The following is a 25991-nucleotide window of genomic DNA, read 5'->3' on the forward strand; positions in this document are numbered from 1 at the left end:
ATGGCGCCATATTTTGTCCTATGAAGTGCTTGCTTTGAAAGATTGCCCAGTGATAAGGATATTGGGGAATTTATTAAAAATTTCAAATCATCATGGTCCCATTAAGTACTTTATTGCTGCAGAATTTAAAATTAATCTCCCTCCCCAGGTACTTTGCCTCTGCTACGGAACACTTTAGCCATTGGTGAGAATGTATTTTATTCTAATATAAAAATAGTATGATGGATACTGTAGGGTGTGGCCAAGTCTAGATCTTACTTCATCCCCTGTCCGCCTATAAATAAGAAATAGTACAGATATTTTAAAGGGCTTCCCTGGTGACTCAGGTGGTTAAGAATCTTCCTGCAGTGCAGATCCTGGGGTCGAGAGGATACCCTGGAGAAGGGAATGGCTACCCTCTCCACTATTCTTTCCTGGAGAATTCCATGGACAGAGGAGCCTAGCGGGCTACGGCCCATGAGGTTGGAAAGAATTGGACATGACTGAGTGACTGAGTGCATGCGCGCATGCACACACACACACACACATACACACACACACACAAATATTTTAAATCACTATATCCTCTGTTGATACTATGCATGCTAAGTCACTTCAGTTGTGTCCGACTCTTTGTGACCCTCTGAACATGCAGCCCACCAGTCTCCTCTGTCCATGAGATTCTCCAGGCAAGAGTACTGGCATGGATTGCTCTGCTTTCCTTCAGGGGATTTTCCCGACACAGGGATCAAACCTGTGTCTCTTGCATCTCCTGCATTAACAGGCGAGTTCTTTACCACTAGGGCCACCTGGGAAACCCTGATACTATAGCATGGAGCCAAAGAGAAGCCCAGCATAATCTGGTCTGTGGCGACTGCAGAGGCAGGAAGAGACTTTAATTGTGGTTCTGGTAGGCAGAAGAGCATGAAAGAACATCAGAGTGTTTTGACTCAGAAGAGTCTTTTTGACCTAGTTATTAATTTTGAGAGCAAAGATCAATTTTTCAAGATACTAGTAAAATTTTGATTGTTAAATGACATTTAAATATTCTTTGAAGTCTAAGGTTGTTTGTTTGTTTGTTTGTTTCACTAATGTGGATGAATTTGCACTAATCTTTTTATTGAATAGTTGGTCACCTACTTGGACTATCCTTGTGGGTAGGGCGACCAGCTTGTCCCAGTTGCTGAGGGCTTTCCCAGTTTTAGCATTGTGTCTTGGACAAACCAGGCCAGACTGTTAAGTCATAGTTGTTGGGCATTACTGGGCAATACAGTGAAGCTTATTAGCTTCCATGGGGATCAATTCTGTAGCCTCTAGCTCTGAAGCAACTGGGCCACACACCCCTACAATCTTCTAGTCAGAATTTAGCTTCTAATTAGGGACTGCCCTGAGTGTTCAGTATAAGCAAGGAGTTGCTAAAACATACTCTCCACGATTTTACCATCTTTTCACAAACTTAAGTATTCAGGATGAAAGCTGTTTTACAAATGGATCCTCATACTTTAGTAACTTAAGAAGGAACCAAGCTGTTCACTTCTTCTTCTTTTTTTTTTTTTAAATTAGACTTGGAAAAGAAACTTATGAAAATTGAGTCTTCTCTTATTAAAATTTAAGAATGGCCTCCATGGACATAATAAGAGAAGCTTAATTATTTGGTCTTTGTACCACCATACCTTTTCATTTAAAGGTACAGAATTAAAGGAATACACAACGTACACAGAGAATTAATGGGGAAAAAAATTATATAGAGGCGTCTGTCTGTGCCTGCTGAATAGAAATAAGCTTTCCATTTGAAATGTGCAGTTAAAGCAGAATAAGCCAGCGTGTCTCTTTTGCTCATGTGGAATACTCCCTCTGTGCCTCTGGAGAGGTTAAGGAAAAGTTATATGTGACTAGGTGTCCTTTCAAAAGTTTAATTTTTAAAGGTTTCTATGTGGATGGCAGAAAAGGACAGAATCGTCGTTCATTATGCCGAATGGCACAGACTCATTTACAGGGGTGACATTATAGTTTTTATATAGTGTAGTTGCTATGATTAAAGGTTTTTAATGACATTTTTTTCCCTTTGGGGATGAGGCTTTCCTAGGGAAAAATCCGATTAATTTCTTCCCTACTTAGATTAAAGTCAATACTTAAAGACTTCTTAAGGGAATAAATGGCTTTGATTTCTCTTTCTTTAGAAACCAAGCTCTGTCCGCATCGATCAACTGGATCGTGAACAGTTCAACCCTGATGTGATTACTTTTCCGATTATCGTTCACTTTGGGATACGCCCTGCACAGTTGAGTTATGCTGGAGACCCACAGTAAGATATTTCTCGGTGTTTGTCTTAGCCAATTTCACCTTCTACCAACAGCTGAAATTAGCAGGGAATCCTCTTTAGTGGATTTTTTTCTTTTTAAAAATTAAGATCTGAAATGAGCCATGTTTCCAAGTTTAGGTTACCAAATGAAACAAGTTATGGTGACTCCTGAAGAATTATTTTCTCTACATATTATTCGATAGATTATCCTTAGCAGTCTTGGTTAATATGAGTCCTGTATGTTTTTAACCTTTAAGGAATTTTCCTTTATCCATCATTATAGAACTTACTATTTTTATTTATTTTTTTCAGTGCTCTCTAGAAGAAAGTAGCACCATGTTGGTTCCTAGCACTGCTGCATTGATGTAGAGTTCTGATTCTGGGGAGGCATCTTAATAAGAGCTCAACATCCCATGCAAAGTCAAGGGTTATATTGGAAGGAGAAGCCATGACTTCTGTCTCTTAGAATTGATGTTACTTTCCAACTGGCTTCCCTGTGGCTCAGAGGTTAAAGCGTCTGCCTCCAATGCAGGAGACCCGGGTTAGATCCCTGGGTCAGGAAGATCCCCTGGAGAAGGAAATGGTAACCCACTCCAGTATTCTTGCCTGGAGAATCCCATGGACGGAGAAGCCTACAGTCCACGGGGTGGCAAAGAGTCGGACGTGACTGAGCGACTTCACTTTCACTTTCTTTTCCAACTGGCACATTAGTGTTTTGCTGGGAGAAAATGAGGGTGTGTGGGAAGGGAAATAGCGCCATTAGAGTCTTCAGGAGCGTTTAGATTCCCTACTTTGTCAAACAAACCATTTCCTGATTTAATTTTTTTAAAGGATTCATAATGGGAGAAAAGGGCATGGGAGATTTTCAATTCATAAATCCAATTCTGGCTGATATATTAGAAGAGGCTAAAGGGTTTTGTTCTTTTTTTCCCTCCCTTTGGATAAAAGTATGAAGCAATGAGCCAGGCACTGTGTAAGTACTTCTTTCTTTCCTCCATTGTCTATAAAAAATGTTATCAGAAAGGAGAGACCCAGCAAAGGCCAAGAAAGGAGCAGTTTCAATATAACAGAAAATCTTTGGAAAGTCCCTTCTTGCCAGAAAAGTATGAGTAGAATGTGATTAGGCTCATGTGGACTCTCAGCTGGCAGGAGTGTGAACTGATAAAAAACTGTATATTCTCTTCCTTCTCAGGATACTTTAACTTATTCGTTAGGCTGATCGAGGTTATAACATGTTTGACTTCAAAGATGGTTATTTTTGTCATGGTATATACAAATTGCTATATACCATTTGTCTTTCTCTTCCCAGTGGAAAAATGGATGTGAGTATCTGTGTATCTTGGGTATTATCATGAGGAGGGTTCTCTTTTCTCATATTCTCTAGCTTTTACTTTCAGTGAAAGCGTTTCAGACACTGACAATATCTGCTGAGTAAGGGGTCTTTCTTTCAACAAACATCAGAAAGCATGTATTTAAATGTGTTACTTTAAAAGTGGTAACAATGAGAAACCATACATGTTTCTATCAATTTTTGTGTGTTTCTCTTGGAATTGCCTCCAGAGAGATTCATCCGTATAGTGACACCTCATTTTCAACCCACGTAGGCAATGATCAGCTTATTCATATATTCCAGATGACTCTTGGTCATCCAGCTGCTCCATTCCTCCAGACCACGTCCTTCCTTAGAATGAAGATCTGCAGCCATTAAGGATGTTCACAGGAATACATTTATGATCGAGCAGGCCTGTGAGAACACCTGGCTTTATGGCGTTTTAGATTTGCCTTCTTTTCGTCTGAGACGTCCGTGTGTCCTTTTCCTCAGGTACCAGAAACTGTGGAAGAGTTATGTTAAGCTTCGCCACCTCCTAGCAAATAGTCCCAAAGTCAAACAGACTGACAAGCAGAAGCTGGCACAGAGGGAGGTTGGTATCGGACCCTCTTCACCTATGACTAATGATGATGTACTTCCGGTTTATCTGAGATTGTTGTTACACCACACTTTTAGAATAAGATGGAAAGATACTTTAAAAAAAAAAAATCACACTTCACTCCCCTCCTTATGTTAGTATGCTGATTTTTTTCATCTTTTAGTAGCTAAGGGACCATATTTTCTCCTTAAAAAGGCCAGTTTTTAAATAGATATTGGGAATGAATATAGCTTCTCTAAGAAGTTGATTTTAAAACTTCCCAGATTAGCCTTTTATCATTAATTAGACTGTACATAGGACCATATATTCAAGTTTCTTGGTCTTGGGTTGTAAAAGATTATCTTCTATATATCTGTTAGTTTAGTATGGTGAACTGATTTTGTGAGACTTTATATCCCAAATTCCATATTTCTTTACTAATGGGTAGTATTATCTATATTCCAGGGTCACTTGTGTTTTATATTTAAGAATAAAAAATAAATGGATTTAGTATCAATATAGATTTTATCTCATTGAGGGTTTATTCTGGTGCCATAGTGTAAAAGCAGGGTTTTAAAGCTGAGAAAAGTGTTTGAATTCTGACATTGTCGCTTTTTGTGACTTGACCCAGTCAGCTTCATTATGAAAGATGGAACCAAGGCTGAAAGAGACTGTCAGTGCACTCGGGAAAAGGGTGATGGTGTGGCCTTGGAGACATTCTATTTAACTTTCCTCCAGTGGTGTTTGGCCTATTAAAGTGTTAGTCATTCAGTCATATCAGACTCTTTGTGACACCATGGACTGTAACCTGCCAGGCTCCTTTGTTCATGGAATTCTCCAGGCAAGAATCCTGGAGTGGGTTGTCATTCTTTTCTCCAGGGGATCTTCCCAACCCAGGGATAGGACCCTGGTCTCCTGCATTGCAGGCAGATTCTTTACTGTCTGAGCTACCCGGCCTGTATTAGTAGCTTAATCAGTGATGGAGGTGGTGGTGGTTCCTGTTGTTGTTATGAATTCCTAGGAGACCTTTTCTAATTGAATAAACATACAAGTATAAAATTATTTTTTATCATTAATTATTTGAAGGGTGGCGGTAAAAGGGAAGAGTAAATTCCTGTTTTACGTCTTGCAGCAGTTTAAATCATTGTCTTGTTTTAATAAAAAATACCCTTGCTGCAGGGTTTGCAAATTAGAAGGCGTCTTTGAGAATTACATGGGTTTCTGGTTAATTTACTGATTGTCTTTCTTATATGTAAATGCTTAACATAAGGCTTGATTTAAATATAATTTTTACATGCAGATTTCAGATTCCAAACACCACATTTTGTTTCTTTTTCAGTTAAAGGGCATTTTTTTTCACGATTTTTCTTTTTTTTGACAAGGATCCTTTTTAAAGTCTTTATTGAATTTGTTACAATTTTTCTTCTGTTTTATTCTTTGGGTTTTTGGCCATGAGGCATGTGGAGTCCTAGCTCCCCAACCAGGGATTGAACCTGAACCCCCCACATTGGGAGGCTACTGGACTACCAAAAAGTCCCCAAAAGGACATTTTTCATTTGAACTTGCCAGAGTAGCTTCTTTAGTTTGGTTTTTTCCTTCTCCATTTACCAGGAAAAGCTGGCTTATTCTCAAGGCCTTTCATTATTTTTTTAAAATCTAATTTGGCATGAAGAATTTTGACTACCTGAACGTAAGGGTGAATGAATCCAGCTAATTTACTAACGCTTGATGTTTGGCTTAGTATTGCTTTAGAACTGTCAGGTTACTCATCATAATGAGTTCTTTTCTAGGAAGCACTCCAAAAAATACGACAGAAGAATACCATGAGGCGAGAAGTAACAGTGGAGCTGAGTAGCCAAGGCTTCTGGAAAACTGGCATCCGTTCTGATGTCTGTCAGGTGATGACGCTTCTGAGAACACAATTATACCCAAACATCTCTTCCCTTAAAAGGCATCTGGCACTGAAGTGTTCCTAATTCTGAGAAGTTTCTGCAGGATGTATTACCTTGTAGCTAAATGGAACATCAACAGTACACTGTTTTCTATTGTTTGGGTTCTGTTTTTGTGTCAGTTTTCATGTTGTCTTGTGTAGTTGTGTGTGGTGCATGTGCGTGTGCCTGGCGGGGCCGTGGGAGGCGCTGACTTAGTAATGTTCAATTCTGTCTCCGCACATTGAGGGAAGGCAGGTCTGTTCTTCAAATGCGTCTGCCTGTTTGAGCATGTGGGTAAGTGCCTGTCAAAAGAGATACTCCGGCAGCTCTACAGGCAGATTCCTGAAGGTGGTGTGTACAAACATTCCAGACTGAGAACCCAGACTTATACTGCAGAGAGCTGAAAGTATTAAATGAGCAGAAACAGTATACATATTTGAGCCAAAGGATAGTATTTTTTCTTTGTGACGTGTTAGTCGCTCAGTTGTGTCTGACTCTGTGATCTCATGGACTGTAGCCCGCCAGTCTAGTCTGCTGTATCTCAGTGATTCCTCTGTCCATGGAATTCTCCAGGCAAGAATGCTGGAGTGAGTTGCCATTCCCTTCTCCAGGGGATCTTCCCTTCCCAGTGAGTCTTCTGCACTGCAAGCAGATTCTTTACCAACTGAGCCACCAAGGAAGCCCAGTCCATTTTTGTGGGATGGAGGGTAGACTTAATAGAGGAACATCTCAGCAGTATATAACTGGCTCACTAAGAGGTATTTTTTTCCTTAAATGTGAATTTTTACCAAATTAGACATCCCTCAAATCCAGCAAGCATATTCTTTGACTGTTCACATGATTCTTTTGTTACAATTGATATTGGTTGCACTCCATGGGAATTAAGTAAAGGAAATGATTATACAGAGTGGGGTCAGTGCAGTTTGCCGTGTTTAGCCTTTTGGAAGAATATTCCAAGCTGCCACTTATCTTTTGTGATGGTAATGAGTCCAGATACTCTTAGGTATTCATTTCATTGTAATGAGGTTTTTTTTTTTTTAATCAATGCTGGCATTTAATTATTGTATTGAACAGTGGAATTTAATCCTATCATTAAAGGAATTGCTATGTAATTCATTTACCATGTGAAGCTAAATGTTTTTTTGTTGAGATGAACTGCTATTGATGCAATATTGCTAAGTAGTTTGAAAATAATCATCTGTAGTGGATGCCAGTCTGTCTAAAAAGTCCTCAGTTATATTACCCATTGACGAATTTTTTTAACTGTAAATGCTTTCAGAAGTAGATATCTTACTTCCATTGATTGTTTCTTAGGGCCACTTGGAGCTATAATATCACCCATTTTTTCAGCTTGCTAGTGTTTCTCCAAAACCAACATAGCACTGTAACCCCAACATAGATGCTTAAGACATTGTAGTAACAGTGAATGGAATGTCCAGCCATCTGCTGATCTCAGTGACGTCAAAGTTGATTGTTTAAGAGATCCTGAAGTTATGGAACTTTGAGAACTGGAAAGGATCTTACAGTTCTTCTAGTTCAGTGGTTTTTAAACTTATGTTTTTGATGTAACTGTGTAGTTTTTTTTTTTTTAATTAAACAAAACCCTGTGAAACCCTAATTTGTAAAAAGATAAAAAAAGAAAAACCAACTGATTGATTGGTGACTAGTGGGTGTGGAGGGAGTGTCCCATTGTCTGTGGAGCAGTTCCTAGATCAGTTTAGTTCCACTGAACACAATTTTTTTTTTTAAAGTTTGAGCTCTTTCTGCCCTTTCTTTTGGTAAAACAAATAGGGGTCCTGAATGAACCCTGTAGTTTTGTGTCCTTCAGCTGTGTCGCAAGAACCTAACTCTGGCTTCCCAGCTGGATTGGAGCAGCTGGATGACTAGGTTATCTTCTCTCACTCTCTGTATATATTACATTTTTACATGCTATTTTGAGGTTGATAGGAAAATCCCATGGACAGAAGAGCCTGGCGGGCTGCAGTCCATGGGGTCTCAAAAGAATTGGACATGACTGAGTGACTGAGTATGTGCGTAGCCAAAAACAGTCCGTTCCTGTGTTTGACTGGCTGGAGACAAGGTTCCTAAGCAGGACTTGGGCAAAGGTGAATGCTTCTTGTGTGATGATGGTTCCTCCACGTGGAGGACTCCTGCTGTTCCAAAGACAGCCAGCTGGTGGAAGCCAGGCTTCCATCCTCCAGTTCTACTTTTTCACAAGTTGCATTGCCTCTTAACTATAGTTTCTTATCTCAGAATAGATGTTTTCGTTTTCATGTGTGTTCATCAAAAAAGATGACAGGAGAGGTGGTGGTGTTCAGTTGCTCAGTTGTGTCCGACTCATTTTGTGACCCTGTGGACTGCAGCACACCATGCTTTCCTGTCCTTCACCATCTCCCGGAGTTTGCTCAGGTGGCGTGTAATATGAAGTCAAAGTGGTTAGTATTTTTGGTAATGAAGAATAAGAATCTGACTGAGAAATAACAGTTAAATGAAATTTATACATGGAATACTCTGAATAACCCTGAAGCCTGTGGAAAAATGAACTCATACTTAGTTTTAAGATAAAATGGCTGAGTGCATCTCTGAAATCCTGGGGTGGGGGCCGGGTGGGGTAATAATAATTGCTGGTGGGTTGCTGGCAAAAGCCTTGTGATGCTGTCTGGCAGCCACTGGCAATAAAACGATTGTGTAGAATCGAAGGCAGAGCAACCTGAGTCCCAGTTTCTCATTCTGGAAGTGTAATTTCCCAACCAGAGCAGTTACCAAGGGTTGTTACGAGATTAGAAAATTCTACCTGATATGCCCCAACCAGTGTTAGGAGGAATGAAAACATGGAGGTGGTCCTGTAACCTGGAATTACATGTCAACTAATCGCAGACTTGAACCATGTTTAGAGAGAAACTGTTGAAAGATTTCTCAGTGTAACCGCTTGTTAGAATGAATCCTGGGTAATACAGAAGAAAAAGCAGGAGTCAAAACCTGATACTGAGGCTGAGAAATTCAGCATTATGACTCAGAAGAGGAAAAGCATCATCTCTCTATGGTGTCCGTACTTTAAGAACGAGGTTTTGCACACCAAAGTTGACTTGGTGACTTAGAAGAGTAGGTACCTGTGCCCTGTGCTACCAAGCGGGAGGTCCATGGAAATCAGTAAACTGAATCCTGAGGATGGAGGATGAAAAAATGTGACACACAGAGACGTCAAAAAAGGAGCCAAGAAACTATGTCAGTTTAACATATAACCAGTCTGAGGCCCATGTGAAACTGGAAAAAAACTAGAAGCCAGGGTGCCTGAAGAAAATTGAAAAGAAGAACAGAGTGGTGGTGAGTGCTGAGTAGACAGAGAGTTGTGTTTGGGCTACAGTGAGTCCACTACATACGAACCTTCAAGTTGTGGACTTCGAAAGATGCAAACGTGTTTGAATGTTCAGCCAGGTAAGGTAGTTCACGTGTCTGATGTACATTGTCACATGTATGCCTCCTCTGTGGGTAGTTGTGCTTTTGTGTACTATATAGCACTGTTAGAGTACAGTGGTATATAGTATCTTTATTTCAAGCCCAGAATATCTGGGAGCAACATAAAAGTAGCAGCGATGTAGCTGGTACTGCTAAGAAGCACCATGCAATAAAGATGGAAACAAAAGTGAAAATAACTGAGAGAGTGGAGCGAGGCAAAAAGGTGGTAGACGTCACTCGTTCTCACAACATGAATTGTTCAGACAGCAGCACGATTCTCAAGTACAAGGACAAGGTGATGGAACATGTGATGATGTTCTGCTGCTGCCAATGCTGTCGATGGTAATATTGAATGAGCCTGGACAAGTGATGGAGGAGATTGGGGAACTTCACAGTATGTGGATGCAGGATCAGCAGGGAGCTCCCAGCTTGATCCCTGGTCAGGAAACTGGATCCTACCTGCTGCAACTAAAAAAAATGATCCCGCATGCCACATCGAAGATCAAAGATCCCAAAGATCCCACGTGCCACAGCTGAGACCCAGCACAGCCAAATAGAAATAAATCAAACAAGTAAATAAAGTGAAAGCAGTTTCTAGAAATGAATGAGGGGAGATGCTTAGTGATTGTGTGTGGTCTCAACATTGCAAAGATTGATCTTTTAACAAACTGAGCTGGAGTCTTATAGAGAACCTCGAGACTTATTTGTCAGGGATACAAAATGGACGTTGGTCGTACCTACCTTTCTGTGGTGTTCACAAGAACCATACTTACTTGGAAAGAGACCCTGGCTCTATTTGGAGCAAGTTTAGAGGAAGTGATGAAGGGACTCACAGCTGTTTCATGTGAGTAAAGGATAAAGAAAATAAGATTTAGTTTGGTGAAGAGAAGATGTGGGAACTTTGCCATTAAATGTATTTTGTTCTTTTCTGGGGTAGATCAGAGGGATAGACTATTTTCTAATAATCAGCATACTCAGAAGATAGTTATTTTCTTAACAGGTAATGATTCTTCTCTCGCTGGAGGTATGAAAACAACTCACCAGTTTGAATTCATACTTTAGAAAGATAGTTACACTGCATAGTCTTCATGACCCCTCCTCCTTGAGTGCTTAGCCTCAATTACCATGAGCCCCGTGCAGTTGAAATGCCTGGGAAACTGCATTATACTTTGACCGCATACTTTGTTTCCTTATTGTTGTGTTTTTTAATACAGCATGGATCAAAACATAGTGGACAAAATGCCAGTAATTCGAATCAGAATAGCATATCTCTGGGAAGCCCCTGGGGGCGAAAAGAGTGTCTCCATCTTTTTTCTTTCCCACAGCTATTATAAGCCTTGCATGTGGAGGTGCTCAATACATATTTACTGAATTAAACTGGAAAGAAAGACTTTCTGTTGATTAAAGATCCTTTTTGGGAGAACTAATCTTTCTTTATAAGTTAATACAGGGAACTGATTTCTGTAATTTCAAGCAAATCCATTACCATGTATTTTTAAATAATGTCAGCTTAAAATACTTCAAAGACTAAAATGATAGAAAGCACATGTCAGTCATTCTGTGGGCTGTGCCCATCCTCCAGGTTCTGATGAATAAGAATGACTTCTTCATTCTCTTGATTTCTAGGGAAACGTTATTAAAAAAAGGAAAAAGATACGCTCTCCATGAAATTGTCTCCCAATAAGGAATCTATAGCCAAATGAAAAGTGATTGAAATAAAAGTTCTGTGTCCTCAGGTGATTTAACTGTATTGATGGTTTTTATAAAAGTTATCCTCATAATGTTAGATTGAGTGTTAAACCTGGAATGGCCCTTCGAGATCATCTGGCTGAGAAGTTCTTACCCAGAGGCCAATGATGGGCTTTATAGATCTGTGAACTCATTAAAATTCCATAAAATTTTTGCGTGTTTGTGCACACAGGCCTTTTTCTGGGGAAAGACTCATTTTCCTTAGATCTCAGAAGTGCCTTGACCTTGACAGAGTTTCAGAATTTGTGAGTCCTAATCCATTCCCTTTGAATTAAAGAAACAAGGAGGTACAGAAATTCTCATGGCTTCCTCAAGGCTACACCACTGGCTGCTGATGAACCAGGGCTCTTCCTACTTCAGTGAGGGCCACACATGCCCTCTTCTAAGCAGCCTTTTGTATTTACTCATTTGATCCTTTTAACTGTCCTTGAAGGTACCTACACCAGTTGTCCTCAGTTGACAGGTGAGGAAACAGAAACAGAGAGGTTAAGTAACTTACCCTAAGTCCCAGGATGGGTGAACGACAGAGCAGAATTTGGACCCAGGCGCTCTGGTTTCAGAGACTGTATCTCTAACAACTTAGTCCACTGCCCCTCACAGAGGGTATGCCAGGGTGCCATGCTGCCAGTACACTGTTGTAAGACTTTGGGAGATGGGATTTGGGATGTAAAAAATCTTTTTTGTTTGCTGTAAAATGAATGAAATGTTTTTTTAATACATTTTTAGAGAATTAAACATATTGAATTGTGCTTTTTCCTAGCATGCCATGATGCTGCCAGTTCTGACCCATCATATTCGCTACCACCAGTGCCTAATGCATCTGGACAAGTTGATAGGATATACTTTCCAAGATCGTTGCCTGTTACAGGTGAGAGTTACTCTCCTGTACATTTATATAATAACAAGATAGGAGTAATTCATCTTGCAGGTTACAAGTGGAGTATGGAGAATATTCTGGAGAGGATGAGGATGTCTAGAGACATAGCCTTCTCCATTACTCTACTCTGATTGCCAGTTTCAAACCCCTTTTCTCACTTTTTTTTTTAGACTGTCCCTAAAGAAATAGACCAAAGCTTCCAGATTTGCCTGTCAAACCTGAGCTCTTCTTTCATCTTTTCCTCTTTTGTGACTCTTCTTTCCAGGTGCTGTGTATTCTAATTCTTCTCTGAAAGATGTGGGTTTTTAGGTTTGTTTGTGGAAGAGGACTTGGACCAAAGCTCTGGAAATTTGACACTGGAGAAAATGGAAAGTTTGGGACTTAAAATTTAATCAGATAAACAAGTCTCTTTCCTGTTTCATTTTTGATGGTGCTTCTATGCTTTTTTTTTGTTTTTGTTTTTTATTAAATTTTTTTTATGCTGAGTTTTTAAAACTGAACTTATGTCTTTGGAATTTTAGCTGGCCATGACCCACCCAAGCCATCACTTAAATTTTGGAATGAATCCTGATCATGCCAGGAATTCTTTGTCTAACTGTGGAATTCGGCAGCCCAAATACGGAGATAGAAAAGTTCATCACATGCACATGCGCAAAAAAGGTCCGTTTGGATTACACTCTCCTCTTTTGCTCTGTATCCCCTGCTGTAAGTTAAATCCCCACCAGGAATGGTTCCCTGGTAACTGTTCCATTCTGCCATCGTTTACTGCTTCTTGACTCATATGTAATGACATTTACTTTGAGCACAGCATTATAATAAGAGTGAATGCATTTTTGAGAAGATTTAATTTCTCCTATCAAAAAGTGTTTAAAGTAACTAAGTTGATCAAACGTGTCCACATGCAAGTCAGATTGGAGTGAGATGAATAATTTTCTTTCTGGATGTCATATGATGGTTCTGGAATGCTTCTAACAATATCTACTTGTGATTTTTTTTAAAAAAAATAGGAATTAACACCTTAATAAATATTATGTCACGCCTTGGCCAAGATGACCCAACTCCCTCAAGGTAAAGTAAATTTTTTTAATATTAGTTTTGTTGAAATAGAATTCACATACCATACAATTCATCCATTTAAAGTGCATGCAATTCAATGGTTTTTGGTATCTTCACAAAATGGTGGACCTGTGATCACTGTCTAATTTTAGAGCATTTTCGTCATGCCCAAAGGAAACCTCATACTCCATATTTCCCTCAGGTTGCCCAGCCCTAGGCAACCAGCAGTCTTCTTTTAATCCACTTTTAATTTTTGTGAATTTGCCTATTCTGAACATTTTGTATAAGTGGTATCATACAATATGTGGTCTTTTGTGACTGGTGTATTTTACTTTATGTAATGCTTAGAAGGTTTATCCATGTTGTCGTATATATTAGTTCTTCATTTTTTTTTATTGCCAAATAATATTCCATGGTATAGGTAGACCACATTTTGTTTATCTGATCATCAGATTGATGGTCATTTGTTCTTTTTCCTTTTTGGTTATCTTGAATGATGTTGCTATGATTATTTGTGTGCAGGTTTTTGTATGGACATGTTTTGATTTTTCTTGGGTATGTAAGTGAAGTAGAATTTCTGGATGATATAGTAACTCTGTTTCACCTTTCCCTTAAGGAACTGCCAGACTGTTTCCAAAGAGTCTGTACCATTTTATATTCCTAGTAGCAATATATGAAGGTTTTGGTTTCTTTGCATCTTTCCCAACTCTTGTTATTAGCTGTCTTTTTGAACCTGGGCTTCCTGCTGCTGCTGCTAAGTCGCTTCAGTCGTGTCCGACTCTGTGCGACCCCATAGACGGCAGCCTACCAGGCTCTGCCGTCCCTGGGATTCTCCAGGCAAGAACACTGGAGTGGGTTGCCATTGCCTTCTCCAATACATGAAAGTGAAAAGGGAAGGTGAAGTCACTCAGTCGTGTCCGACTCTTCACGACCCCATGGACTGCAGCCTTCCAGGCTCCTCCGTCCATGGGATTTTCCAGGCAAGAGTACTGGAGTGGGGTGCCATTGCCTTCTCTGGGGCTTCCTAGTGGATATGAAATATTATCTCATTGTGGTTTTGTTGTATTTCTCTGATCACTAATGATGTTGAGCATCTTTTCATGTGCTTTTGGGCCATTCATATATCTCTGCTGGAGAAATATCTATTTGGATCCTTTTTCCATTTTTTAACCAAGTTACTTTTTGTTATTGAGTTACAATCATTTTTTTGTGTGTTCAGATACAAATCCCTTATCAGGTACATGATTTGTAAAAAAATTTTTTCTCATTCTGTAGATCATCTTTTTAATGTTTTAATGAAGCACAGAAGTTTTGATTAATTCCAAATAATAGACAAATTATGTTACTTTCATTCCTTTTGCTTTTGGTGTCATGTTTACGGAGATTTACATCTGTTTCTTCTAAGAGCTTTATGGCTTTTTCTCTCACATTTAGATCTTTGGTCTGTTTTGAGTTAGAACTGGTATGACATAGAGGTCCAGCTGCTTCCTTTGGCTTGCAGATATCCACTTATCCCAGCACCACCACTCTTGAAAAGGCTAATCTTTCCCCACTGAGTCACCTTGGTTGAAATCACCCTTGTTGAAAATCACCTGACGGTATATATGAGGGTATATTTTTGACTCTTAGTTCATTCCATTGACCTGTGTGCCTGACCTTAAGCCACTACCGCATTGCTTTGATTACTGTGGCTTTGTAATAAGTTTTGCAACCTAGAAATGCAAGTTCCCTTTTCTAGCTTTCTTTTTTTTTTTAAGATTGTCTTGGCTATTCTAGGCCTATTACCTTTCCACATGAATTTTTTAATTAGCTAAACTTTTGCAAAGACCCTAGCTGGAATTTTGATAGGGATTGTGGTAAATCTATGGGTGAGTTTGTGAATGATTACCATCTTAATATTAAGTCTCCTGCTTAATACCTCTTCTGTTCCCTGAACATTAAATGTCTTTGTTTCTCATTTGTTGTCTTTAATTTCTTAGTAATGGTTTTTAGGTTCCAGAGTACACATTTTGTATGTCTTTTGTTGAATTTATTCCCAAGTATTTTATTCTTTACAGTGCTATTCTAAATGAAATTATTTTTATAATTTTTATTTTGGGATTGTTCATTGCAAGCATATAGGGAATACAGTTGATTTTTTATTTTGATCTTGTATCTTGCAACCTTGATGAGCTCATTTGTTAGCTCCAGTAGTTTTTTAGTTGATTCCTTAAGATTTTCTGGGATTCCTTGATAGCTCAGTTGGTAAAGAATCTGTCTGCCACGCAAGAGATGGGTTTGATCCCTGGGTTGGGAGGATCCCCTGGAGAAGGGAAAGGCTGCCCACTCCAGTATTCTGGCCTGGAGAATTCCATGGACTGTATAGTCCATGGGGTCGCAAAGAGTCAGAACGACTGGCCGACTTTCACTTCACTTCAAGATTTTCTATGTAGACGATCATTTCACCTGTAAATAGAGATAGTTTTACTTTTTCCTTTTCAGACTCAGTTCCGTTCAGTTCAGTTGCTCAGTCATATCCGACTCTTTGCAACCCATGGACTGCAATACGTCAGGTTTCCCCGTCCATCACTAACTCCCAAAGCTTGTTCAAACTCATGTCCATTGAGTCGGTGACACTATCCAACCATCTCATCCTCTGTTGTCCCCTTCTTTTGCTTTCAATCTTTCCTAGCATCAGGATCTTTTCCAGTGAGTCAGTCCTTTGCATCAGGTGGCCAAAGTGTTGTAGCTTCAGCATCAATCCTTCCGATGAATATTCAGGACTGATTTCGTTTAGGATTGACTGGTTTGATCTCCTTGTAGTCCAAGAGACTCTCAAGAATCTTCTCTAGCACCACAGTTCAAAAGCATCAATTCTTCGGCACTCAGCTTTCTTTATGGCCTTACATCCATCCTTCTCACATCCTTTTCACATCCATTCAGCCAACTCTCACATCCATCCTTTTCAGGCTGGATGCCTTTTATTTCATTTTCTTAATCTGGTTGCCCTAGCTAGCATCTTTAGTACAATATCCTGTAAAAGTGGTGAGAGAGGCTCCTTGCCTTCTTCTTTTTTTTTTTTTTCTTAGACAATAAAATATTAACAGGAGCAGCAATTTTTTTATTTCAAACACTGAATGATGCACATACATATTTCTAGCTTAGGTGAAAATGGTACTGAAAACATGAGTACTATATGACGATCATTATATATAAAGATTGTTTATGCTGCTATAGTAAAATACTATATATATATATATACACACACATATATATATATATATAGTATGTATGGCAAACTCTATATGTGATATAGATATAGTTTACTTAATTTAATTGACCCCAAGAGTTTCCCACTGGATCTCATTTTATGGCCTGGGCAGAAGGCATTTTTAAGACTGGCAAACTAAAGTTCAGAAAGCTAAGAAAATTAGCTTAGAAGAGAATCCAATTTAATGGCTAATATGGAATTGGATCATAGATAAAAACTTTATTAATATCTACCTTTAAATTAATCTTCTTCTTAATCTTAAAAGGAAGACATTCTTTTACCATTGTGTATGAGTTTTTCATAGGTGCCTTTTATCATATTGAGGAAGTTCCCTTCTGTTCCTACTTGGCGTTAATATTTTTGTCATGAGAGTGTGTTGAATTTTGTCAAATGCTTTTTCTGTATCTATTAAGATAACCATGCTTTTTAAAATTTTATTTTATTCACATTGTGTTATATTAATTGATTTGGGGGTGTTAAACCAACCTTGCCTTCCTGGGATACATTACACTTGATCATGGTGTATAGTCCTTATACGGTGTGTTTAGGAAGAATTTAGTCTGCTGGTTTTGTGCTGAGGATTTCGGGCCTGTAGTTTTCCTTTCCTTTGATGTTTTTGTCTGATTTCATTATTAGGATAATACTAGCCTCATATAATGGGTTGGAAAGTTTTACGTGTTAACTTTCCCTGTCTTACTTCTTGATTTTAAAAGCTACCTTCATACATTGATATTTTCACTTTCGTGTGGCCTTGAGCCCCTGAAGAAGCTGGGAAGGAAGTAGGCAGGGTCCAAATAAACTCATTAACATCCTAGAAAATGGAATGGAAGCAAATGGCTGATGGCTGCTGAGACTCTGAGGTTGCTCTCAGGAGGCTTATCTTTGTGTGTGAAGCACAGCAGGTTCTATTTTGAAAGCCAGTACAGGAGACTGTTTGAGAGAGACTTGCTTTTTTAACCCTGGGGCACTGAAAAGTTGAATAGTCAGGCCTGTCCCTCTTAGGAAGCAGACTTAGATGGATGAAAGGTGGGGAGAGCAGGGTTAGACTTGAGACACTGCTGTGGCTGGTAATGGCCTCTTCAGCCAGGTGAGTGCCCAGTCGAGCTGGCACAGCTTCCTCCCCTACCTTTTTCTTCATGTATCCTTTTTCTTTTCAAATAGGCTTGCCTTGAGGTTGCTCTCTTTTAAGGTTATCATGAACCAAACCGTCTTTTCCTCTTCAATCAAGAGGTAAAAAGAAAGGCAGGCCGAAACTTTAAAATTCCAGTTTGAAGATGATCACACGTCTCACTACTGTGTTCCTTGTGAGTCTAAGATCAGAAAAGAACTGTCTAATTAGAGGAGCCTTAATCACACCCTCAGGGATAGCGTGGCCCTGGTTTCCCTATACCCTGCTATACTGTGAAGTCTTCAGATGGCCAGTTCTGTATTTTAATAAGTAGCACCCTGGGTCCCCTGCAGCCCCCTTCAGCAGGGCTATACATGCCATCGACCCATTCTTTTTCAGTGATGAAAGCACAGGTTTAAGTGATCTTTGTCTCATCCACCCCACCCACAGCTGTTGGCATATAAATTATGTCTTTTTGATAGCACTGTTTAAACCTCATGGTTTATGTTTTCCAGCTGTGTTCTTTGTGAATTTACATTTTGAAAATGATACCACTGATAGAGAATAGACGTGCTTTCTCTTGTCCTTTGACTTCTATTCTGGCCTTTGTGGCTCTTGTGCTGAGAGTTTCCTGCCTTCTGTCCGATCTTTTTGCTGATGCAGAATTGACCCCAGCTTTCTATTCAGAAAGAGCCTCCTTGCCGCCAGTCTGGCGGCTGCTTGGCTGTGGCTGTGTAGTAGCCCCAGCTGTGCACGGCCCTGGGAGCTGTACTGAAGAAATGCAGACAGATTTAATCCAACAGACATTTGTCCAGTGCCTTTTGAGTGTGAGGCAGTTCACAGGTATTTTGGTTAGGATTTGGCGCTGTCACTGCCGGGCCCAGGTTCAGTTCCCAGTCAGGGAAGCCTTTCTTTTTCCTCTCTGCCTGCCACCTACCAACCTCCTCAGCATGACCATACCCTTAGTGATTGTGGCTCAGATGGTAAAGAATCTGCCTGCAGTGCAGGAGACCTGGGTTCGATCCCTAGGCCAGGAAGATCCCCCAGAGAAGGGAGCAGCAACCCACTCCAGTATTCTTGCCTAGAGAATTCCATGGACAGAAGAGTCTAGCGTGCTACAGTCCATGGGGTCTCAAAGAGTTGGACACAACTGTGCAACTGACGTTTTCACTTCTTTCAAAGGCAAGTAAGGCATAGCCCCCGCTCACCAGGAGGTATGACTACCTGGGGTGGGGTAAGAGTTCCATAAACATGCTTAATATAAGGAAGACTCTGCTAAGCACTTCAGTGAAGGTCAAAAACACAACAGCCATGCCAGACTGCTGTGGGGCCAAAGAGAGCTCTGGTGGTGGTTCACGGGTTATGGGTCAGTTATATACCATGCACTTGAATAATTGAGTTCACTTGAAACAACGTGCCCTCTTCCCTGTTTGTTTCTTAGTTTGCTATTATAAAGTGGGATGTGGTAGTCTGCTCCTTGGAAGTATTTGTACATGTTTGAAACAAACACTATGCAGTTTCAAGCATCAGTGGGTATATTTCCTCCCAAGCAAGCCTGCTCAGAATTTTAGACTTGAGAAAGGAACAAGACAGCCAGTAGGCTAGTAGCTTGTTTGGGCATCTGTGTCCAGGACTGTAGGTGGAGGAACAGGGCAGATTGGGGAGTTGGGTGGAGTTCTTCCCCAGCCCCACCGAAAGCCATTCCTCCCAACCCTGCCCATCCTGCCATGCAGTTAGTGCCGCCTTCTGTCGGGTCTCCCTCCAGACGGCCTCTCCAGGCGTCATCTTGCTATTTTTAGAGCCTCCATGCTAGTTTGTAGCTGTAAACTGCTTGAAGGCTTTTTGTGATATCGCGTTACCTGCTGAATACGTCTGAACCTCCTCGCCTGACAATCCCAGCACCTGGTGACCCAGGCCACCCTTCCAGGCACATTGCTGTCTTCCCCGTGGCCTTCTGCACACCAGTAAGACTAAAATACTTCCTGTGCACTCGAGCGTACCCTCTCCCTTCCCTGAATGCCGGCAGTCATTGTTGCTGCGCTCACATTCTGCCAGCATTTCTTTTATGGTGCAAGTTTCCGTTCTCCCAGGTGTTATTAATATTTTGTGTCATAGTTTTTTTTTTTTAATACTGTGAGCATTTGGAAGGTCTTTGATCCTACTCTCTCTTTTCTTTTTTTCAAATTCTTTTTCTTTTCCAATTAGTGCCTTTCAAAAAGCAGGGGCCCAGTAAATAAGGCTTAAAGGAAAGAAGGCCATTCATGATACTACTTTTATTCCAGGTTTTTTACCTGTTGACTAGAAACAGGGAAATGGGAGCATTTGGAAAGGTCATGGTCAGAGCCTTCAGAAGTTTAATGGCTGGTGGGTCTCGTAATCTGATTTGGGATCAGCTAGTATTTACAAAAGACACAAAGACTTAAAATTAATAGATAAAAATCTGCCTGCTATCAAAACTACAAAATAATTAACTTTTATGGTTACAAGTTAACCTGTCAGTTTTTGAAGTGTCACTGTTGAACCGCATACATCTCAGCTGTATTTATATTTAACTAATGCAAATCACAGCGAAATGTTACCACAGCGAAGGTCTCTGAAGGTTTAGGCATTCGGTCGCATTCAGGGGATCCATGTTATTAGTAGGACCTTTGGGAATGAGGGGCCAGAAGACTGTAATGGAGAAGTAAGAAACTCAAGCAGCCTTCCTTTGTTGTGTTTTGTTTTGCTTGGTAGAGTCATTGTTGGACATAATGTGTGAGGATCTATGGGATCAATGGAGAAACACGTATAGACTGTTTATTAAGGTCTGTTTAAGGAAACGGTAGTTGCAGAGTACCCTTTCAGTCATGCTAAGTTGCTTCAGTCATGTTTGACTCCTTGCAACCCTTTGGACTATAGCTGCCAGACTATTTCTGTCCGTGGGATTCTCCAGGCAAGAATACTGGAGTGGGTTGCCATTTTCTTCTCCAATCAGTTATACATTTAGTATTTATCATTAAAAACACTAACAGTGCATTGAATATATGTGAATAGATGCTTAATCTGGGATCCATGGGTCCAGTTGGATCTGAGATCCAGTAGGGCTTCTCCCCACAAGTGTTCAGTTAGATGTAATAGTGATAAGCTCTCAGTCATATCCGACTCTCTGCAACCCCATGGATTGTACAGTCCGTGGAATTCTCCAGGCCAGAATACTGGATTTTGTAGTCTTTCCCTTTTCTAGCAGATCTTCTCCACCCAGGAATCGAACTGGGGTCTCCGGCATTGCAGGTAGATTTTTTTACCAACTGAGCTATCAGGGAAGCCCCAGATGAGGTATGCCTATAGTCTCTATTATAATATTTTTTTTATAATTACCATAGTGTGAAAGTTGCTCAGTCATGTCCAACTCTCTGTTATGTCCGACTCTTTGCGACCCCATGGTCTATACAGTCCATGGGATTCTGCAGGCCAGAATACTGGAGTGGGTAGCCTTTCCCTTCTCCAGGGGATCTTGCCTACCCAGGAACCCAGGATTCCCGCACTGCAGGCAGATTCTTTACCAGTTGAGCTACAAATAGATGTAATGGACATAAGGAATTCCTGGGTTGGGTGGAAGTTTCAGTCCACCTGCAAGGCCCATTCTGGCTGTGCCCTATCAGTTTCCCCTTGAGGCTTGGAATGTAAAGGTAAGAAAATGTCATTCGTTCCCTCCCTCTAGCAGTTACCCTTGGACTTGGCCCATCCCAAGATGGTTTTCTATGGAGTAGATGACACCTTACAGTAATTACTATTATAGGGAGACTGTTCTGTTTTATGAAGTGTTTTGATTTCCACAGACCAAATGTGCTATCTAACTGCTACAGTTAATCTAAATTTCATAATGCCTCTGTTGATTCAGTTCTCAAAAGCAAATGGAATGTTTACTGCTCTGTAAACATCTCATCTTGGAGCTTGCTAGTATTTAAACAGGGGTGATTAAAGGAAGTATAAACAACGGAAGAAGGAACAAAAGACTTGCCGCTGTAGACAGTGAGGCCCAGCAACTCACTCTGTCCATTTTTCCAGATAAACCACTGGGTTAGGAATTGTCTGATATAATAATAAACTAAAGTGGTATTTAACCCCCATTTTCATTTGTGGCCTACTGCCAGAGTTTAGTCAGAGTGAGGATACAAAAAAACATATGTTGGCTAGGGGACAAATTATTTAATGGATGGCAGACTTACTATTGAATAAACTTGTTTAGCACTGTGACCTTGTATTTTAACACACTGAATAAGGGTCTACCTTCAAGGTTATTAAAATTCTCGATGTAGTTCCTGTCTCCCTGAAAGTTTATAAATGAAATTAAATAAAATTTATATCAATATGACTTAATTCAAAATAGTATATGACACAAAGCAGCTATTATTCTTTGACTGGTTGTCTTGTTATTCTTCAGTTAAGCACAAGACAGTCCAAAGTATGGTTCGTCTTCACTCTGGACTCCGGCCAGGGCTTCTTGCTTTCCACCTTAACTAGATTTTCCTGTATTGTACTTTGAACTGTTGGGGAGATGATAGTCTTTACCACAGAAAATGCATGTTTATTTTACTGGCTTGTGGGAAAGAATAGGATAATGTTAATTTCTCTCTTTTTAAAATATTTATTCTTTCTTAGTTTCTATCAACTCTCAGGCAGTAACTTATTTTAGGATATTCTTTTGCACGGCTTCAGACAACATGCGAGTTCCCAGTCTACTCGGGTCACAGTCTGGCTTGTCTCCACCACTTCACAGAGCTTGCCCTTCCGTGGCTTCAGCCATCTCCCTGGTATGAGTCAATGCTCTCTTCTCATCTAGCTGAGTCTGTTTCTTTATTGAAGCATGCTCTTCTCTTTGGCTACAGGATAACGCTGGCCTCCTCTTCCTCCCACCACCTTGCCAGTTCCCCTATGCTGGCTTCCCTTCTGCTGAACCACAGCCATGTGACCCTTTCCTAGGCTCAGTCCTGGGACCCCTTGCCTAGCTCCATTCTCTGCCTCACTAGTGCCATCCAGTTTCAGCATCTGAAATCCTGTCGATGTATAGACAACTGCTATAGTATGCTTGCCTGGAGAATTTGATGGACAGAGGATCCTGGCAGGCTACAGTCCACGGGGTCGCAAAGAGTTGGAAATGACTGACTAACACACACACACATAGATTTATTACTAACTTTGTTCTTGTCTGTGAATAACAGGCACTCTGAGCTGGTGGCTCAGACGGTTAAGCGTCTGTCTACGATGCAGGAGACCCAGGTTCAATCCCTGGGTTGGGAAGAGCCCCTGGAGAAGGAAATGGCAACCTAGCATTTTGCTGGATCTCTCCGTTTGGATATTTTATGCACATTTCAAAGTTAGCATATCTACAAGGCATCTCTTGCTTCTTCCCAAACCTGTTCTCGCTCTTGGTCTTCCCATTGCAGTAAATGGCAGCATTTTTCACCCAGCCACGTGAGCCAGAGTCTGGCACTGCCCTTCATCCTTTTCTTATTGGTTAGCTTCCTAGTCCCAATTATCAGCACCTCTTTTCTGCTCCACCTTTCAAATGTCTCCCAAATCTGACAGCATCTCTGCCCCTCCTCTGTCACCTCTTCAGCCTGTGCCTCCATCATGTCACATCAGGACCACAGCAGTATCCGCCCCAGTGCTTGTCTTTACTGCTCTCAATCTCTGCTAAAGGCAGCCAGAGTGGCCTTTAAAAGCTTCAGTTAGATCAGGTCACATCTCTGCTAAACGGAGACATGGTGACCTGCTTGCAGTGAGAGACTTGCAGGTGGAAGGAGGCTTCCGTGAGCCACCTTCCTGCCCGTTTCAGCCTCGTTCTCCGACGTGAGAAACTCAGCTTATAAGATGCACCTTCCTCAAAATAATTGAAATAAATAAAATGCAGTCTCTGCACCGAGGGACTGTACTCATTTTGATAAGGCACTCAGGTGGGGGTTCATCTGGAGCTCACATTCTGCTAGACCTTGAGGGATGAGTTGGTTTGCAGGGAATCTTGCTGTACAGAGGAGACCTGAAAGCTCCAGGGCAGCACAGAGCTTGGCCTGCACAGAGGCACCGAGTATTCTAGGGGATGCCCTCTTCAGAGAGGACCAGGCATTCTGGAAAAGGATCCAGTGCGTTGGTGGGAGAGGATAGCAGTGGTAGAGAACCCACCTGCCAGTGCAGGAGACCTAAGAGACGCTAGTTCATCCCTGGGTCGGAAAGATTCCCTGGAGGAGGACACAGCAATCCACTCCAGTATTCTTGCCTGGAGACGCCCATGGACAGAGGGGCCTGGCAGGCTACAGTCCATAGGGTTGCAAAGAGTCGGGCAAAACTGAAGCAACTTTTCAGAGAGGACCAGCACACATGCACTTTTCAGAGAGGACCAGGCAGTTTTGGAAAAGGCCCCAGTGCATTGGTGGAAGAGACTGAAAACGTAGGTTAGGCCCATTTTAAGAGATTTTAGACATGAGATCAAATTCAGAGTTTGGACCTTGGGAAGCTAGAGCATGGTGCCAGTGCTGATTTTCCACTATTCTTGCTCTAAGAATGCATTCTCCCTTCTCTCGTCCACCTGATAGCAGTGTAGAAAGATTCACAGTTGTTAGGCTGATGTCTCATTGCCTTAAGTCTGATTCCCAGGGGACGGAGGCACCAGGGTAGAAAGCCTGAACCCCATGGTAGGGGCAGTGCTCCCTCCTCCCTTCCCTACTAGGCACCCCCCGGCAGGATGGCTATCAGAGCCCTTGATTATGAGGAGTAAGTTAGGGTGCTTTGATTACTAAAGGAGCCAACCCTCAGCATCCTTTCCTTTGAGAAGAGAGGGAGGAAATGTAAATGTGCGCTATTTTAAGAGAGCTTTTTAATTCTCCTGTAGGATTAATCACAACGAACGGCTGGAGTTCCTGGGTGATGCTGTCGTTGAATTTCTGACCAGGTAAGTAGGCTTTTCTGCTGTTCCCCAATAATTGCATTTTATAGGCAACATACTTAATACATTACCTTCTTTGTAATTAGCCCAGTAAAGCCTTGAAACACAGTGGTTTTGGTCTCTTCTGTAGAGCTTAAAAGCTCCATGTCTGTGGCTCTTGCCCTGATAACTTGTACTCACTGATGCTGTAATGAGCAGGATTACAAGATGAAAGGCTAGCGTCTCTGTCCTGTCAAGTTTATGTTCAAGTTGCTACAGCCACGAGAGATCAGCTTGTCTTGGTCTAGATGCTTCAGAGCTTATATTCAATTTGTAAAGAAAGGGATGATATTTTAAAATGTCATTTCATTTTCTGGGATTTGTCTTTGATCCCTTTCTCACTCTTTCTGAACTCAAGGGAAGGAAAGCTTACGAGAATTTTAATAACTAGATTTTTTGGGGTGTGTCTAGTATATGTGTGTCTGTATGTTTGTGTGTTTTCTCCCCAGAAATGTTTTTGGATCCTTAATTTGGAGGTAGAGGTAGGAAAGTACATTTTGGTTTTTCAATACTCATAAAATTTCTCTTAAAGGGAGATAGCACATGTTGCTTTTGGAACTGTCTCAAGCTATTTTTATTCTCTTTCAATCATTTCTTTTCCCACGAAGGATGAAATGAGGCAAAAGAACAGATTTCTCAGCGTGTTCTCACTGGACACAATAGGACCAAACTAGCTTAGCTGCCCCAATCAACAGTGGGTCTTCGGAACTAGTTTGAGAGTTAGGAGAGTGCAGTTACCCTTGTGGTCCGGCCTGGTTTTCCATCAGCCTTCTTCCTAATTCCCGTAGTTCCCTGATCAATAGTCCTGGCTCTGTTTGCCGCTCCTGGTTCTGTTCCTGTCCCCATCTGTACTTGTGACGAATGTGCCACCTGGCTGCCCTGCTCAGAGCTCTCTTCAGGGACCCTTATAACCCAACCCAAGCAAAACTCTCTGTCTCCAGGCTCCCTTTTCAAGTGTTAGATAGGGTTGCTCTCATCAGGATGAATGATTGTTCAGGTCTTCATTGTCCTCGTATTTCAGAGAGCTCTTTTTACAGAAGTCAGTGTGAACAGATGAGTGGATGGTGTTTGGGTTTTAGCCCGTTCAGATTTACTGTGTTTACTGTTTAACTCTTCAGAGACCTTTCAGTTTAGTTCAACCCAGCTGGAAGGCACTGTGCAGATGTGTGTCAGCGCTGTTGTTTTAGACTCAGAACCACGTACAGAATATTGTGATACATACTTATCTATGTGCTTTTTTTGGCAGTGTCCATTTGTACTATCTGTTTCCCAGTCTGGAAGAGGGGGGATTAGCAACCTATCGGACCGCCATCGTTCAGAACCAGCACCTTGCCATGCTAGCAAAGGTATGTCAAGTGTGTGCACTTCATTTGCAGTGAAGTCTACATTCTCTTCTTCAGTCCGTGCATAACTTT

General features: G+C 41.0%; 1 protein-coding gene across 4 annotated transcripts in view; it reads left to right on the top strand.

The window, feature by feature from the left end:
- DROSHA (drosha ribonuclease III) overlaps positions 1–25991 on the top strand; it is a 120088-nt gene that overhangs the window by 59703 nt on the left and 34394 nt on the right. For 2 of the 4 annotated variants that reach the window (XM_069555966.1, XM_069555967.1), the window contains 8 exons: positions 2160–2284; positions 4104–4203; positions 5979–6086; positions 12085–12192; positions 12723–12861; positions 13209–13269; positions 24484–24543; positions 25823–25922. In XM_069555966.1, coding sequence (XP_069412067.1) covers positions 2160–2284; positions 4104–4203; positions 5979–6086; positions 12085–12192; positions 12723–12861; positions 13209–13269; positions 24484–24543; positions 25823–25922 — 801 coding nt within the window. The remainder of the gene's footprint in view (positions 1–2159; positions 2285–4103; positions 4204–5978; positions 6087–12084; positions 12193–12722; positions 12862–13208; positions 13270–24483; positions 24544–25822; positions 25923–25991) is intronic. The other 2 variants (XM_069555969.1, XM_069555970.1) reach the window with 1 other exon arrangement.

Source organism: Ovis canadensis, chromosome 16 (genome assembly GCF_042477335.2).
Source record: "Ovis canadensis isolate MfBH-ARS-UI-01 breed Bighorn chromosome 16, ARS-UI_OviCan_v2, whole genome shotgun sequence".
Classification (NCBI taxonomy): domain Eukaryota; kingdom Metazoa; phylum Chordata; class Mammalia; order Artiodactyla; family Bovidae; genus Ovis; species Ovis canadensis.